The 18,032-nt window shown below is 41.3% G+C and overlaps 1 protein-coding gene across 3 annotated transcripts in view; it reads right to left on the reverse strand.

Annotated features, from left to right (window-relative positions):
- Window positions 1-15,772, reverse strand: part of LTK (leukocyte receptor tyrosine kinase) — a 105,157-nt gene extending 89,385 nt beyond the window's left edge. For 2 of the 3 annotated variants that reach the window (XM_079964351.1, XM_079964350.1), the window contains exon 1: window positions 15,581-15,771. In XM_079964351.1, the coding sequence (XP_079820477.1) occupies window positions 15,581-15,641 (61 nt within the window). In that variant the 5' untranslated portion in view covers window positions 15,642-15,771. Of the gene's footprint in view, window positions 1-15,580 lie in introns of all 3 variants that reach the window. The other variant, XM_079964352.1, reaches the window with a different exon arrangement.
- Window positions 15,773-18,032: the final 2,260 nt, after the last annotated feature.

An 18,032-nucleotide genomic window follows, 5' to 3' on the forward strand; every position in this document is an offset into this window, starting at 1 on the left:
CAAGGTCTGTTCCTTAACCTATTCAATCTTAAGGTACACAAAGCAGGATAACTGTCTCTGGCAGTTCCTTTCCACCTCAAACTAGAACAAATTCCGGCTTATATCACACGGTCCCCAGTAATGAATCTCCTTATTTGCTTATTGTTTGCTTTTTCTCTTCTTTCCTAGCCCCCAATCACTGCTCTTGTGACTTCAGTAAAAATAAATCTGGTGAACGTTCCCAATCACTGCCCAACCCAATACATGTTTACTCAGACACAAGGCCCGCTGTGTTCCCTGTTTACTCAGATGCAAGTCCCACTGTGTCACTCAGGCAATATATATTGGATTGCAGACTTAATCTTAACATGTGTTTTGGGTGGTGTTTAGGGTGGCTCACCTGCTAAATTTCTGCTTGTTATGTACTCATTTACCGGTTAGTTTTTAGCTGCTTAGCAAGAGACAGAAGAGGAGGAACTTCTCAGCAAGTTTTTTCAAGGCCTGTTCCTTAACCTATTCAAGGTTAAGTCACACAAAGCAGGATAATTTAAAGATAATTTACCTTTTATTTTCTCAGATAGATACTGGGATACAGTAGTACCTCAGGTTACATATGCTTCAGGTTACATATGCTTCAGGTTACAGACTCCACTAACACAGAAATATTACTTCAGGTTAAGAACTTTGCTTCAGGATGAGAACAGAAATTGTGCAGCAGCGGCGCAGCGGCAGCAGGAGGCCCCATTAGCTAAAGTGGTGCTTCAGGTTAAGAACAGTTTCAGGTTAAGAACGGACCTCCAGAACGAATTAAGTATGTAACCAGAGGTACCACTGTATATCTGTTCATGAAAGACTATAAAGCATGTCTATGAGGGCAGTGATGCTCATTCATTAGACTTCTAGAAGGGGTCATTTAGCCTAAGAAGTTTCACCAAACCCTAAAATAATGGAGGGCACAGAATTTACTATTCGCATCTTGACACACAGGGTAGCAGGTAGCATCTTGCCCCTGCTGCCTAAACCTGTCACTACAGTTGACCGGCACAGCGTAATTGACAAGCTGGGGGAAAATTAACTTGAGCTGATATCAAGTGGCACAACTACTTAACTGAAAAGGAGAAGCAGTGACAGATTCCCTACCTGAAGTTGCTATTCAGTTCTTGCAAACCGATATGCTCTTTAATCAAAGCAGACTATGGGTGACAAGGGGCATGTTGCTGCACAACATCTTCAAAATGCCTGAGGAGGGGGTGAATTTTTCCTTAATCCTACAGATGCGCCAATGTGTCACTAGATACTTTAGGGAGATAGACGATTCATTTTCATGCCCCCCACTTGCCCCATCTCCAGTATATCTAGCAAGTCTGTCACTTTCATAGCCTCCCCGTACCTTTTGAGCATGTATGGCTGTTGGCTATTTACCCAACACCTGGGTTTTTAACTTTTCAACCATAAATGATCTGAAAGGGCTATAATTAGCAGATTTAGCCCCTTGCAAGAAAAAACCTGGAGGCTCAGTCAGAGAAAGGAAAAGAAAAACCAAAAGCAGCACAACGCTTCACTGCTGCAGTAGCTCAGCCAGGAAAGCACACATCCCATTAATGGTTTTTCCTCCATACCAAATCTCCAAAATGAAGAACAAGGTTTTGTGGTTTTTTTATTCAGAAAGAGTTACACAGACATGATGATGATACATAACTGCATTCTGCACCCCACCCCAATACACAAATGACATGCTGGCATTTTGTGTTTGTGTTTTTCCTATAGCAAAATAGGAAATGGGGGCAGAATGCAATGTCTCTGCAGTGGTAGTGACACTGAGGACATACCTGGACATTTTGCAGGTCCCCCCACTCCCATGCAAGTCAAGATGCATATATCTTGCCAAGTTATTTGGGACCTGAGGTAGGAAATCCCACAAGGATCTCTCTTCCTCCCTGGCAGTAAAAATAATAAATCAAGGACCTCCTCTCTGCATATGAACCGACTAGGACCCTGCAACCATCATCTGACGCTCTTTGTGTGCCTCCTCCACAAGAGGTCTGGAGGAGAGGAACATGAGAATGGGCCTTTTTGGCAGTGGCTCCCCACTTGTGGAATGCTCATCCCAGCAAGGCTCACCTGGCAACTTCATTATACATTTTAAAGGTGACAGGTGAAAACATTCCTCTTCAACTAGGCCTTTGGCTGATTTACATTCTACATAGGGTTTTTTCAGGGGGAACTCACAGGAACCCAGTTCCAGTACCTCTCAGGTAAGTTCCGTCACCTTTCTGGTGAGTGCAATTGCCATTCTAAGAGAACAAGGGAGATGGTTTGGTTTGTTCTTGCTTTTATTATGTATATTGTGTTTTTATCTTGTATTTTTATGCTGTGAACTGCTCTGAGATCTTTGGATAAAGGGTAGTATACAAATTTAATAAATAACTACTACTACTACTACTGCTACCACCAATGTTCTGCCCTTTTCTGACACCCCCAAATCAGCTGCCTGAGACCTTACCGTGCCTTACAAAGCCTTGTCACAACCGAGCAAGAAGAATGGCCAAATACGTATTGTTTGCTTAGAAAGATTGTCTGAAAAAGCCCTCGGGAGACAAAGAAGCAATGATATTCTCGTTTTAACATATCTTGTAAGACTTCTGCAGTTTCTCTGTACCTTTTGGTTGTGGTTGACTTTTTGTCTGTTTACCCAACACCTGGATTTTAACTTTGTCAACCATAAATGTTCTGAAAGGTTTATAATTAGTGGATTAGTGCATGCAAGAAAAGACTTGAAATCTCAGCAGGGACTCTGGAAACTATTTTTACTTCAGAATGTCCTTGTATCTTCAGAAGTAATCAGTGTGGGAAGTTCCAAGTCTAGCTACACCAGCCAAAAAAGAGATCCCACTCTGCTGTTGGCTGAGATTAGTTGCCCTTGGCGCTGACCATAACACATAAGAAATAATTACTTTAGGTTACAGATCAAATTCTGGTCACCAATAGCAACATTTCCACAGAAAACTAAGTGTTATCAGGGAAAGCTTCTCATCCTTGATGTTTTATTAGCTTTCTGCCCACAGGGAATTTCCTACGTGGGGAACCATTAAAACGTGTAACAGATCTAGGGGCAGATAGATACAGAAAAATTCAATCTCATATTCTATGTAACAAAAATGAGTCAATAAAATTTTTGGTTTGATGCATGGCATAATCAATATTATAATAGCAATCAAAAGAACCATTGAAGTTAGAAGATAATAAGAATATAATGACTTCAGTAAAAAAATGGGTTTTGTATTAATCATGCCACACCTACGGGGCACTTTGATACACTGGACAGGGCACTTTGATACAAAGCGTAAATTGTATGAGAATGGTAATTATTTGCAAAAAATTAATAAAAGAACATTTTTTATTGTGAGAGATCATAATCAGCCTTACAATTTGTTACTTAAAATCTAAATTACGTATCAAAACTAACAGTGTTTCACACATATCATAGACTTTATGGCAGGTTTTCTTAACAAAACATCAAACTTATATTAATCTTTCCTCAAACACCTATCCATTTAATTTTTTTTTTTTGGAAAAACTTAAAAAGTATAAGAACTCACACCAGGTAGTCAAAAAACAGTAATTTAAACAAAATGCTTATAAAAAAATAAGATAATTACTTAACGTGTAGCTTCTATTGCACATTATATCCACTTACGTCAATAGAAAAAGTATAAAGAGATGATGTTTGAGATGTGCCCTCTGGGAAATTTGGTTTTGGCAATGGCAAAACAATGTCCTTGAAATCAACGCTAGCCTTGTCTTCTACAGTGGGGAAGACAAACATACAAGATCCTGGTTTTTTCCTGAGATATGACACTTGATAACCAGTCATATTATATTTAGAAATGACTTTGGCCACGTAGTAAACAACAAATTTTTTTCTTTTCAAAATTAATGAGTTTAGAGATTTCATGCAAACTTGTATATTGGGGCACTATTGTACCCAATACCTTTTATATGTATCAATGTGCCCTGTGTCTTAGTGTATCAAAGTGCCCCAACGGACATTTCTAAAAAAACTAACAATTATTAATAAAACCACTAAACTTATTTAAAAATCATGTGTAATCCTGATTACTGAGTGGAATAACTTACCTTTGATATTTTTAAATCTTAACTAAACGATGTAAAACAGTGTTGGAACACTTTTACATTTCACATAATTTTTTAGTTGGCCGTGCTATAAACACATCTACTCTCGTCAAACACCAATGGCTAACTGGCGGGTGGCGCGGTCGCAACTGTTGTACTCACACATGTACAGACACATTTTAGTGATGTCAAGATACAAAGAACATTTCTCGATATTGAAATATTGTTGGTGTATCAATGTGCCCCGTGCATCAATGTGCCCCGCTCCCCCCCTATCCCTCACCTGCTGTCTGAAATCAAATCACCCTGATTTGAAGTGTCGTGAAAGGGCAATGAATTGATAGTTATTTTATCCGTTTGTTGGTTTGTTTCTATATATATTTAAATTGTTTATATATGTTTGTCTATAGATTGTCTACATATGTTTAAATTGTGTCAGAAGTAAATTTCACTGAGTTGATAAAAGCTTCTAGGTCCCAGGAATGTTTTTTCAGGTCGGACCACCATCACTTTTGAGGAATCTGGGATCACTTCCTCTTCAACAGGAGAAGGATCACTTCCTCTTCAACAGGAGAAGGGTGGAGCCAGAACTCCAGGCAGAGGCCATGCAAGGCTGAACCATGGCATGCTGGGACAGAGGCACGGGTGCAGGATGCCTTGGACTCCAATGCTGCACTGCCCCTCTTGAGAGGTCATGCTGGAACAGGCCCCTCTTGAGATGTAACGCTCTGTAGTCCCAGGTGTAAATATGTGTACAATAAACCATATTTCTTTAAAACACTAGTCTTTAAGAAAAGCTGTGCCTTTATTTCCCAGTGGAAACACAACCCTGGTTGAGTGCCTGGAACCCCCTGGAATCTTGGGCAGCTGCTTGGCGGAGATTGGGGTGGCCATGTAACAATGTCTACTGTCCAAGACTCCCAAGGAACACTTTATAGCTGTGTCTACCAGCGGGTGGCCTAGGACTTGCCATTCAGAAGTCAAATCCCCATGACGGGGTGAGCTCCCGTTGCTCAATCCCTGCTCCTGCCAACCTAGCAGTTCGAAAGCACGTCAGAGTGCAAGTAGATAAATAGGTACCGCTCTGGCAGGAAGGTAAATGGCATTTCTGTGCGCTGCTCTGGTTCGCCAGAAGCGGCTTAGTCATGGTGGCCACATGACCCGGAAGCTATACGCCGGCTCCCTTGGCCAATAAAGCGAGATGAGCGCCGCAACCCCAGAGTCAGCCATGACTGGAAAATGGTCAGGGGTCCCTTTACCCTTTACCAGCTCAGAAAAATAATTTAACGCAGCATTGAAAGGCAGCTAAAAAGCTGGAATGTGCAGGGAGATGATTTTAACTTCTCCCTTTTCTTGCTGACTAGCATCCCATGCTAGAATAGTGCTCTGCCTTGAAGTCATTTCCAGACTAAAATGCTTTTGTTTCTTTATTAAAGGGAGACCCTGCATAAACCTAGAAAATCCTTAAGAATCTGGTGTTCTTTTGTTCCAGGCAGCTGAACAAGGCCAAATAAAGAAGGGCACTTTTTGTTTAATTTTATCATCACCTCTTTTGACACTTGGCACAAGAATATAGCAGTGAAGAGGGGAGGCATCAGACATGCGGAATTAGACTGCAGTATGGCTGTGAAAACATGTGGGAGCTATTTGGTCATGTGTAGTGGTATTTCGGTATTCCAGATAATCGACACATTCCACAGATACATGAGGGAAAGAAGGGCAAGATACAGGTGTTCCTCTAGCAGTGCCACAGCACCAAATCATTAGCCTTTATTCCCAACACACACAGCCTTGGAGGAGGTTCAGTGGCATTGTTTTCTTGGTCTGTGGATGCTCACTACTGGCCTTTGCCAAGGCCAATGTATGTAAACACTTTTTGAGAGTACTGAGAGAGAATGCTCTCTGTTTGAAAATTAGGCAGGCAAAATTATCTGAATCAAATGAAATGTGCTGGATGTTTGTAAAAGTTGAATGGATTGCTGTACAGCAAAGTGGCGCTGATAGGTGACTGATACACTGAAAGGGATTTGCTGTTTTCAGCAAATAATGCAGCACTAGAGGTAATTCTGTTACTTCCCAAGATGTGTCACTGTGCACTGTAAACCATGAAATTCTCTGCTCAGTATCCAGTTTTGCCAGAGCTTGCTCTATAGGCATCTGGGGCAGGGTCTTATTGGTGGTGGTGCTCCAGCAGTGGAACCTTGGGGACACAAATGGCCATAATGTTCTGTTGCTTCTCTAGCATTTGCTTAAGACTTTTCTGAGCCTTGAGTCTGCTTTTGTAATTGTATCATTTCAAGTTTTACTGTTTTGCTGTTGATGCTTTGATTATTATTTTTTAATGATCATGTTTTATTTATTGTTCTGGAAACTACTGTGAGGACACCTGCTGATGAAAAGTGGTATATAAACACCCTAAGCAAATGAGTCAAGAGAGATGAGTTTCATGGCAAACATGCATAAATGTTTCAGTTAGATTGCTTGCATGTTTTCTGGAGTGCATTCCATTAATGTAATATTAAAATGTAAACACAACATTAACAGGTCACAAGCATGCCTTTTCACATGCTTAAAGGGGTATTCTCAAAAAGGAATCGCTATGCTCAAAATCAAGTTGCAAATACAAACAAGCAGGGTAGATATAAGACTGGCTCATTGCCATATGTGCCACATGGGAAATTCGAATTTGCAGGTAGTGCTGAATGCTGCAGCCCAGCTTTTGGCTGGAGCAGCTCCACATCCGCATATTATGCCGCTGCTGAAAGCTCTGCATTGGCTGCCAGTTCAAGATACTATTGTATAAAGCCCTAAAATGGCCTTAGGACCAGGTTACTTCGCTCCTTAGGCAGCAGCCGTATCAGTACACTTCCCTGGAGAAGCCTAAAGTTATATTTGTTTAGTTTCTACATGAACAAAGGTTTTTAGCGTAGTAGCACTAGTGTTTTGGAACACTACTGCTATTGAAATGAAACAGGGCAGCAACTGAATTTTTGTTTTCTTTCACCAAACATTTTTAGAGAATTAATTTGATTCAGTGTTTGGTAAACATTTGTTCTGCATTTTATGATTTTATCACATTTTAATGATTTCATTTTATTCCGCCAAACATATATTTCTTTTTAGCTGAAGTTTTATAAATACTCTTACAAAGGTATAGCTCTTGTCTTTGGAACTCTTCTTGAATCAATAGGTGTCTAATGTTATGGAAAAGTCAGAAAAGTTGTTCCTCATCTTCCTTCTGTGGCTAGTCTTTGGGTTTGGGGAGTTTGCATTGTTTTAATTTTGGCTTTTGGTGTCACAATCTAGAACATTCTGCACATGTGTGTTTCATGCTGATTTATATTCCATAGTTAGATGATGTTCAAAACGCATGATCTTGCAAATAATAATAACAAATTTGGTGTAAGGTCTGAAGAAATGCCGATGATATCAGCAGGTTCCAGTCCCTCTCTCTTTTTTCAGCCAAAGAAATATGTTAAATCGGTTTATACTAACAAGAATCACCTGTATTAAGTGTGCAATCCTATCTCTGACTTATAACTTGAGCAGGTCTGAAATCATGGCTAGCTCCCCTTGTGCTATTGGGACTCTAGTTATGGTAGTGTAGGTAGGGAATCTATCCTGTTGTTGTGATGACATCATTGAGCTGGCAGTACCTGCCACTCACTGGGTGCTAGGCACACAACAGTGGTGTGCCTTTGTGTGTCCCAGATCCTTCTTCCCTAAAGAGAAGATGCTGCCATTTTTCTCCATTCAATATAGATATTCTGTTGTTAACAGACCTTTTATCAAGGATTGTTCACATAAGAAGAGGTGGTCTCTCACAACATCCTCCCAAATCACACTGCCTCTCTCCCCTTGTTGCCAGCATTTGTTGGCCTCCTTTGCTTACGGCTTCTGATGCATACAACTACTGCTGATCAGAAGAATCACGCTTGGAAAAGCAGCCTTGGCACAAGCCTTGTCAGTGACCTCTCTGATGGATAAAGGAGCAGAAGGCAAAGGGTGGGGAGAACTATAAAGCCAATCCTTTTCACTATCAGATTCATCACTAAAGCCACTGCCATTGCAGAACAAGGGATGGAATCAAACAAGCTTCTCTGGGCATAGCAGGTGCATTGCATGGTGGTAGTGATTGAGACTGTGCCAAAGCTTGGAAGTCTTGCTTGTTTTTTCTAAAGGGACTAAATGCTTCTGAAAACTCGACGCATCAGAACGACTGCAACAGAACCCATTAGCAAGGTATTGCACTAGTGTTCCCTCTCTGCTCAGTGTGCTCTACCTGCACAGGTCATATGGAAAATTGCTACCATATTGCAAAAGTGCCACTTGTACTTTTATATCAGAGGTACTTAACAAAGACTGGATAAGTTCTCTGGGACTCTGCTATCCAACTAGCCCATTAAACACACAAACACACTGATCACCCAGCTTTCAATAAGGCTCTCACGCACTTGGCTGTTCCTCACAGGTTTGGTCACACTTGTCACCAAGACCTCTTCATTCCTCTGAACCAAGTTTATGTCATGTTAACCAATAGGAAATTCTGTGCTATAATCTACAGTGAACTTTATAAATGCAAACACGACTGGAAGGGGATAAGCACAGTTGAACATTATTGCTATTTCAACTCCATAGGAGAAAACAAGATCCGACTGAAGAGATGGGTGGAAACAAAAAAGTTCTTGCTATGCATATGGTCCAATCAAATAAATACACTGTATGGAAATGTGGATAATTTGGATTCTTTTTTCTGTTTAAGTTAAAAGCATTTCACAGATGGATCTTGCCATAAAGACACCCAAGGGTCTTGAAATGTGACCGATAAAAAGGTTGCATACATAGATTTCCCGAAGCCTTTCTCACAATCAAGTATAGCCTCAAGGTAGCGGAGGTTTTCTTTTTTTTTCTATTTTTTATTTTAACAAAGTAATAATCATAAATAAGAATAAAAATGTGCACCCCACCACCGAGACCATTCCATTGTAACTATCCAACCTCCCAAAATTTCAACACCTCTTGCAATGGTTTGACCCCTTTCCGTTTTAACAGTACAAATTCTACAAACACCTTCCATATCTCCTCAAAATCATTTCTCCTGCGTATTCCCCATCTTACCTTAATGGCACATGTTCATTTATCATTAATAGCTATATCCCACACCTCTTTATACCATTCTTCCATTTTATATTCTGCTTGCCCTTTCCACTTCCTAGCTATCATAATTCATGCAGCTGTCAATAAATTTGTGAGCAAGTCCTTCATAGCCTGTGAACCTTCCACCCCATTGTAAATTGATAATAATGCTACCTCTGGACTTTCGGTCAGCTTTAACCTAGTGATTTCTGTTATCTCCTTAAACACCCTTTGCCAGAAAAATTGTATATATTTAGACCCCCACCACATGCGAACATAATTCCTGGTTTCCTGGCATCCTCTCCAACATAACACCAGATATTCCTTGTTTATTTGATTCAATCTGACTGGTGTTAAATACCATCTCCAAACTAATTTAGAGGTTTGTGATGAGAGTTTTCCTTCTCCTAGATGGGCTACCTTCCCAGGTTGATTACCATTGGACCTACTATTGGTCTTGTCCACTCAAACCATGGGAACCTGTCTTCACATGCAGGGAATAGACAAGCCTCTATTACTTACTGAGGATTTAAGACCCATCAGCTACCCTCACCTGGTTTAACCAACCAGTCAAAGCAGTTATCCAGGGTTTGGCCCCTGTCGCATTGCTAACAGCTTCTAGGAGCCGCAGGTGAGAACCGAGTGCTGGGTGGGCACCAATGGGTGGAGAAACTACCCAGAAGGATACAACATGTCCCCCACGATTCTAATGTCCAGTACCAAGATGAAGGTCTACCAGCCAGGCTTCCATGTTGAGCATGTTGCTTTCTGGAAGTGAGTTGTGGGCAACTTACAACCACCAGGTGTGACACCACAACACCTTCCACATCAGGAAGGTCTCTCCCATATCGGTCTCTACAGCCACAGCAGGTGTTGTAACCTTCCAACGATTTGATTCACCCCCAAAGTCAAAGTCCTCCATTGTCTCTTGAGACAGACGGATGCCAACCCAATATAGATTTCCATCAGATCAGAATCAGTCCTCTTCGTTTTACTCCACTCATTCCCTTTTCCTAGATATTTGGCGTCTCATTCATACAATGCATTGCCATCTGCATACAGACACCCTAGAACACAAGCTCATATGGACAAATGGCATGCAAGAACAAGCATTCACAGATACAGCTGACACCCACCATGATAATGGGTCTCTGCGACCATTTGGTTCACATTACTTCATCTATCTATGCAAATATGGGTTGTCTGACCCATTAAGATTGAAATTCCTCATATATAGGCAAAATCTATCCTATCTTCTATGAATCATGCCTCATCCCCACCTCGAGTTTTTGGTCCTTTAAATGTCCAATAATGAAATAGTTATGCAAGTTTTCATCATTACTTTTCTGACTACTTAAAAGAAAAGATCCAATACTGGGTAATAAAACAAAAGTTATCATTTTGGGGAAAACGTTTGGTTTCATCAGTGGTTACCACACTGGTTCCAGTAAGATATATAAAATACCTACACTTATATCTAGGGTTTTGAATATTTTTCATGTTCATGCACACAAATAAGTCTCTGTGCCAAGGTAACCCAAAATCAGATGCATTGAAAGCTAATTTCTGCAACCTGAATAAGGTATGTACCGTAACTGTACACATATTTGCATATTTTCCATAATCTGCCTGTCAGATCTGGGCAAGGAATTATGCAGGATGTTGAAGACCAACTCTAGAAATTCTACCTCATCGTCCCAACACAGACTTGAAAAAATTCACCAGGAATTGGAACCTAGATTCTGATGTTTAGTGTTCACATGCACTTTAAACGTATTTTCTGCATTCTCACCTAAGCTTTGCTCACAGATTCTTCTCCATAGAGGACAAGCCTTGTGGGCCAACTGTGTGTGTCTCCCACATACACACACCACAAAAAACAACAACACCACAGCAGCTTCTGGTAACTGTATATAGAAATGCCCAGACTTTTGCAAACCACATAACACTCCCATATATTCAGCAATCATCAGGAAGGAATCACTTATGTCAGAGCAGCCATTAATATTTTGCTTCTTAGTATTTTTCATTCCTTTTGAGTCCCATAGCTTTTACTGCGCATAGTAAGAAAGTCTGAAAGCAAGAGGCGGAACAGGATGGCTCTTGTTGCAAACATAGAGAATGCTTGAACTGTAACAATCCATCCTCTTGTGTTCAATTACTAAACTGCTGTCAATTACAAACGGTTTCTGTGGGTTCTCCTAATATGAACATTATCACCGTGCAGAGGATCAGAAACAGTTCACTCCTCCTACAAGGAGAACACAATGACCCAGCAGCAAATCATCATTGGAATTTATGTTACTAGGGTTTGTTTTGCTGATTTCAAAGGACAGAACGCTGCCAATGAAAAACAGTGAGGTTTCATTTATCAACAGGAACACTGCTTTAATTTTGCCCTTCCCCTTTCTAGTATTTTGCAGCCTAGTACTTTCTGCTTTAGAAATGGTACACAGACAGTTTTCTCATAGAAGTTGTAGCATGTGATTCGTGGATTGTTATTCCTAGCTTCCCCCCTCCCTCCGCACCGTGTTCCCTTCAAGTTTATTCCCGTTTCAGTTTGTGCTTTTGATGGGAAGAGTTTAATTTACCTCACAAATGGACCTAAATCCCACCACTCACTCAGTACAGGTCTGTAGCAACAAGGACAAAGCAGTCACTAAATTCAGTGTGATTTCGGCGTCACTAAGACAGTTAAATCATCAATCATGCCTTATGAGGAACCAGGAGTTCAGGATTTGCCTCACAGTTCCACAAAAAGGCAGAGAACCCAAATTTGCCATGGTGAGCTTCCACCAAATTCTGCAACCTACCATAAGTAAATTCTGCAAACCACATACACTGCTCCAACAGAGCCATATTTACTGGGGCAATTCCCATTTTCTGACCCCCAAACCCCTGCAGAATCACTATCACATTTTGTTATTTTCTGGGCAGGGGGAGTTGTTTGGGGGAATAATTGTCAGCCTGTTGTTTATTGGTACTTTCCAACTCTACAATTCTGTGATTCTATGAAAACCCAAGTTATGTCAATACCTTTATTAGGACCAAACAAAATGTCACACAAGAGTAAGCAAATTTTTGAGTTCTTCAGAATAATCAAGTTGTAACCTGCAACTTGAGGAAGAGCTCTGGAGAACTCAAAAGCTTACTCACGGTTTTGTAACATTCTGGTTGGTCCTAATAAAGGCATTGCCCAACTGTGGATTTTAGAATGAATACACACACACTAGACCAACATGCTTGCCTTTGCTTTTTTAAGGTGCTACAGAATCCTTTGTTCTTTTTTGCTTTTTAGGTTATTTTTGTGACTCACTAGCGTGTTTCATCTCTCTCTGCAGGGTTTCTGGAAGTTGAATCTCTGAGTAGGTGGGAGGATGCATTTTTCATGATACAAATGCTTGTGCAGGAACACTAAAATGCAGCTCATAGCCAGTTATTTCACACACAAGGCAACTGCTGAGGAAGTTGATTACCGTATATACTCAAGTATAAGCCGACCTGAATATAAGCCAAGGCACCTAATTTTACCACAAAAAACTGGGAAAACTTATTGACTCGAGTATAAGCCGGTTCACCACACCAGAGGCTGCTGGTAGCAGCGGCAGAGGAAGAACAAGCAGCCGGAAAGGGCTGCTTTTGGTCTGCTCGTTCCTCCTCCACCGCCGCCGACAGTGGCAAAGGCGGTGGAGGACGAAGGAGCAGCCTGAAAGGACGCTCACTCAAGTATATGCCAAGGGGGGCTTTTTCAGCATAAAAAATGTGCTGAAAAAGTCAGCTTATACTCAAGTATATACGGTATATTTTTCTTGAAGATTGTTAACTTCAAGAATAATCATCTTCTTGAAATTTAAATACTGCAGAATACACAAATGCATACAGAAGGTGGAAGAGACCCACACCCCTATGTGTATGGGTGGGGGGCATCAGAAGTAATTCATAGCATGAGAATAGGGCTGTTACAAATGAGTTCCTATGTCCATCTTCACAACACTGGAGGGTCGAAACAAAGCAATTTGAAAATATTTATTAATTATGCACATCTTTTAAACTTGTTCATATTTTGCTAATTCTGCTAATGGGGAAGTGAGCCAAACACTAGAGAACTGTTCCCTGACCACTGGGATTCTACCGACTCCCCAATTCTCTTTGACCATTTCAGAACACATTCCTTGACCCCTGAGTTCCAAGCCTAGCTTCTACACCATATGGACTAGAAACCTGCTTTTTAAAATTCAAACAATATAATCTGTGGTCCTCAGAAGGTTAAATTCTGCACCAAGTAGTATGTTCCATGCTTTTTATGTGTCTAATCTGGCACTCTTGGTCAGCCAGAAGATAACATATAATAGTTATGCATACTTCTCTCTGGTTTCCCTGTTTGGACCACCAATAAGTTTAGAGACTAAAAAGCCAACAGGCAGTTTGGGGAAATTGCAGAAATTTAAAATTCAGCGCCCCTCCTGCGTGGTGTTTGGTGGGTTTTCATCGTATGCCAGGCAACCACAAACTGATTAGGAAGCTGCTGTGTCCTGCTTTTATGGGCAAGCAGCTGTGAAGGTTTAAAGAATAAAGTAGTATCCTCACAAACCCCTTCAGAACCAGCAACATGCAAAATCTCTTTAAGTTACTACCTCATGACAAACGTTTTTAAATGGAACTCCCTGCTGAAATGAACAGGGGCTCGCTTGAAACGGGGCATGACTCAGAAGGACAAATAGATCTCAGCCAGGACTGTACAGAAAAGTCAGGGACTCCTGGCTGCCAAACTAATAAATAGTTTATTTTTCCTTTGTTTCTGACAGACGGATGTGGCAAACAATGTCAGAACGTCAAATGTGCATAATAACAAACATCTTAAGCAGGAATGGAGAAATAAGGAGGGTAAGAATAAATTTGAAGATGGCACTGCTTTTGTTCTTGGCTTTGTACCGTTGCTACTTTTTTCCTTCTTATTTGGCACTGAAGCAGCTATTCTTAAGTAGCCCAAGTTATTTATTTACTTGATTTATATCCCACCTTTCCTGCAAGGAGCTCAAGGCTGCCTACATGGTTTCCTGCCTCCATAGTTTACCCTCACGACAACCATGGGAGGTGGGTTAGGCTAAGAGACAGTGACTAGCCCAAGGTCCTCAATGAGCTTCATGGCTGAGTAAGGATTTGAGGAGGTCTATGATCTTCCACTGCGGGAGGCAGTGGAAGACAGGAGTGCCTGGCGTGCTCTGGTCCATGGGGTCACGAAGAGTCGGACACGACTAAACCACAGCATGATCTTCTACAATAGTGCTGAAGCTTCCAAGTATTTTGGCAATCTGTTCTCAGCTAGTTATCCAGTCATGGCATGGGACTCCTCCTATACAATGTACTGTGTGCAATGTTCAAGTAAGTCTGCCCTATCAGTGTCCTGCTTAAATTGCATTTTAGTGTAGATTTTAAAATGGGCTTTTAAAAAAATGTCACACACGGTTTGGGGAGCTTTTTTGGTCAGAAATTGGAATAAAAATGCAACAGAAATCATAACAAATTGCATTCCCCACCCCACCTCCTGGAAGCCATCCTTCAAGCAGATAGCAATTTTAATTTTATTTCCATTCTTCCAACTCTCCTGCCCTTCCTCTGGAGTTCCCAAGTCACCCTTATTTCATTTTGCTCCCTCGGATCCAGATTACAGCAGATAGTGATAAACAAACCTAAACTACTGAGCCTCTATTCCAAACTCAGCTTGCATAGCACTCCTTAGGAGGCTGTCACACCCCTTCCTTCTAAGATCTCTAATAAACCTGTTTTCTCTCCCCCACTCGGCCAACCCACACTACTTACACAGAAAGTACGCTTTCCTCTCCAGTACACCTTCCCAAAGTCCCTCCTTTTATGCATCCCTCACCCTGAAAAGCATCCCCAAGCAAAAACATGGGATTTGCACGAGGCAATCTTTTGCTTCTCTTCTAAAACAGCCTCAGCCAAAGCATGAGGCAAGCATTTTCAGCATCAGCATAAGATACCATGCAGTATTTCTCAAGCACTACGTGCTAGGAAAACCCACTTTCAGTTTTCATAACTCAGCATTACCCCACTGCAAGACAGTCTGCCTTTTTTATTTACAAAATGTATATGATTCAAATCTATTTGGCAATGATCAGAGCTGGATAAAAGAGTCTAATGTGACAGCCACTTGGTGAGTTTCCTATATATTTCCTTTTTCCATTTAACTCTCCCCCCACACCCACACCCATCAACTTTCAAAAAGATGAAGAAAAAGAAGTCCAAGTCACCAAGGCAGACACTCTGCGCCAGGAAGGGATGGAAATACACCAACAACCAAGTGCCTTACCTAGAGTGGTGGTCCAGGGGACTAGCTGAAGGCAGAGAACCAGCTGCAAGAGGAAATCCATGACTTTGCTGGGTCCCCTATGACTCTCTGCCAGCACTGACCCTCTTCCCTGTGTGCCAGTCCTTCTCTCTAAGGCTCTGCAAGAGCTCTGATGTTAATGCTTGGACTCTTGCTGGCTTATAGAAGAATTCCACCTCCTGCTAGGGGAGACTCTCATGGGTCCTAAAGCCCTCATGGTTTCGTCGCCCCCTGTGCATTCACCTCCTTCAGCAAATTCAAGAAGCAGAACAGCATGAATTATTAACACATCTGTGTGTCCATTTATTTAAACATTAGCATTCAGCTGGAAGAGCTGATTTTGTCAGCTGAACACCCCCACCCCACCCTGAAACTGCTTAGGCAGAAACGCTCCAGGTTTGTTTGTAAGGGAGATGAAAGCCTGGGCAAACTAAGCTCTTTTTAACCTGGTCCCTGACAGCAGCATCTCTGTTAATTTATTTTTTTATATTAAATTTATATCCCACTCCTTCCTCTCAAAGGAGCCCCAAACATTGGAGTTGGGCTGTAAAAGCCAAACCCCAATTTTTCTTTAGCAGCTTCCATTATAGTAATTGCATACAGATGTAAACATTTTGATTGACAACCTTTGCTTATCACTTCACGTTCCCCACAGGAAAAGCCGTATTCCAAGATAGCCAAGCCATTTTTCTATCTGCCACAATTGCACAAAAGCAGATGGAGACCTCAGGCAACTTCCCATGTTATGCTTTTGTTGGGCATTTTAAAACTTCTACCTCCTCCTTGCATATCTGTGTTACTAAGGGAAGAAGACACATACACATACACAAACACTTCCTATAGATGTGTTGGCACTGACACTCGGCCATTGGAACCTTTCTGCTGCAGTAACTAGAGGTGCCTGTTTACTACACTTAATGGTACTCCCTTTAAGAAGACCATGAGTCCCCTGCCACTGCTATTCCGTGCTTTACATCTGTTGTCACATTCTCGACATGTTAGAGCAAATGAACAGACAACAGTTTGCCAACCCTACTAAAAAAACAACAACAGAAATATTATGAGCGTGTGCAGTTTGACTTACGTAAATTATAGCACCACCACTGCTACAGAAATAAAAGGAGAAAAGTGCCCTGTTAGGGTTTTTAAAAGTAAAAAATAATTATTGTAGAAAAGGATAGTGTATTTTTATGTAAAAGTAATAAAATGGGCAGTGGTGACCATGTACTTGCCTGGTTGGCTGCCCCTTGAATATAATTTATTTTTTTAAAAAAATAGGAGAAAGGATACTGTAGCAACCAATGTCAGCTGAAGTGGTACTTCAGGTACTGATGTGGGACCTCTTTGCTGCTGTCCCCATCATCTCCACTCTTTAGTGTTTTGAGAAGGAGAAGAAGAAGAGGAGGAGGAGTTTGGATTTGATATCCCGCTTTATCACTACCTGAAGGAGTCTCAAAGCAGCTAACATTCTCCTTTCCCTTCCTCCCCCACAACAAACACTCTGTAAGGTGAGTGGGGCTGAGAGACTTCAAAGAAGTGTGACTGGCCCAAGGTCACCCAGCAGCTGCATGTGGAGGAGCATAGACGCAAACCCCGTTCCCCAGATTATGAGTCTATCGCTCTTAACCACTACACCACACTGGCTAGACTTGGAGGAGGGCTAGACTTGAGACTTCAGGTACAGCTCTAACTATTACTGTTCAGGTAGATACTTCCACAGCTCTAGAACATCAATAAGGAAAAGGTACTTCTGTTCTGTTTCTCCCCCACTCCCTTCATCCAGCCTTGGCTCCTGCCTGTTGCTGTTCAAAATGGCAGCCATGCTTGCTTCAGCAAATAAGGGAAGGATAGATTTGCTCAGTGGTAGAGCAACTGCTTTGCATGTAAAATAGGCAGCCACTGTCAGTGTGGTAAGTTGGATGGACTCACTATAAGGCAGCTTCCTATGGTTTGATATTTTGATTTTGTTCTGTGAACTGCCCTGAGACCTCTGGGTATAGGGTGGTATATAAATTCAATAAATAAATAATAATAATAATAATAATATTCCTAAGTGGAATAAGAGTAGTTCAGGCAATCTGGGGAAAAGTATCCACTGAATATTCAGGTTGCAGCCAACCATATGAAAAGAGGGCAGCCATTGTGGAACATTTCCACTATTTTATGACATTTTATGCAAACATTCCTCCAAGCAGTACAGAGCCCTGTATATAGTTGTCCTTTTCAAAAGTTTTAAATCAGAGCCTGAATATCCAGGGATGCTGTTGTAGTGGGTTTCCTGTGTTAAGTAGGGAGCTGGACTAGACACTGGAGTCCTTAAGGTGGCTTTCAACAAATATTTAAAATCATAACAATAAAACCTTTCCATAACTAATGATATTAATACTGCAGGGAGTGCAGACTGGGGAAGGTGAAACCAGCCAACCAACTTTGT

This window comes from Podarcis cretensis, assembly GCF_951804945.1.
Source record: "Podarcis cretensis genome assembly, chromosome: 1".
Taxonomy (NCBI): domain Eukaryota; kingdom Metazoa; phylum Chordata; class Lepidosauria; order Squamata; family Lacertidae; genus Podarcis; species Podarcis cretensis.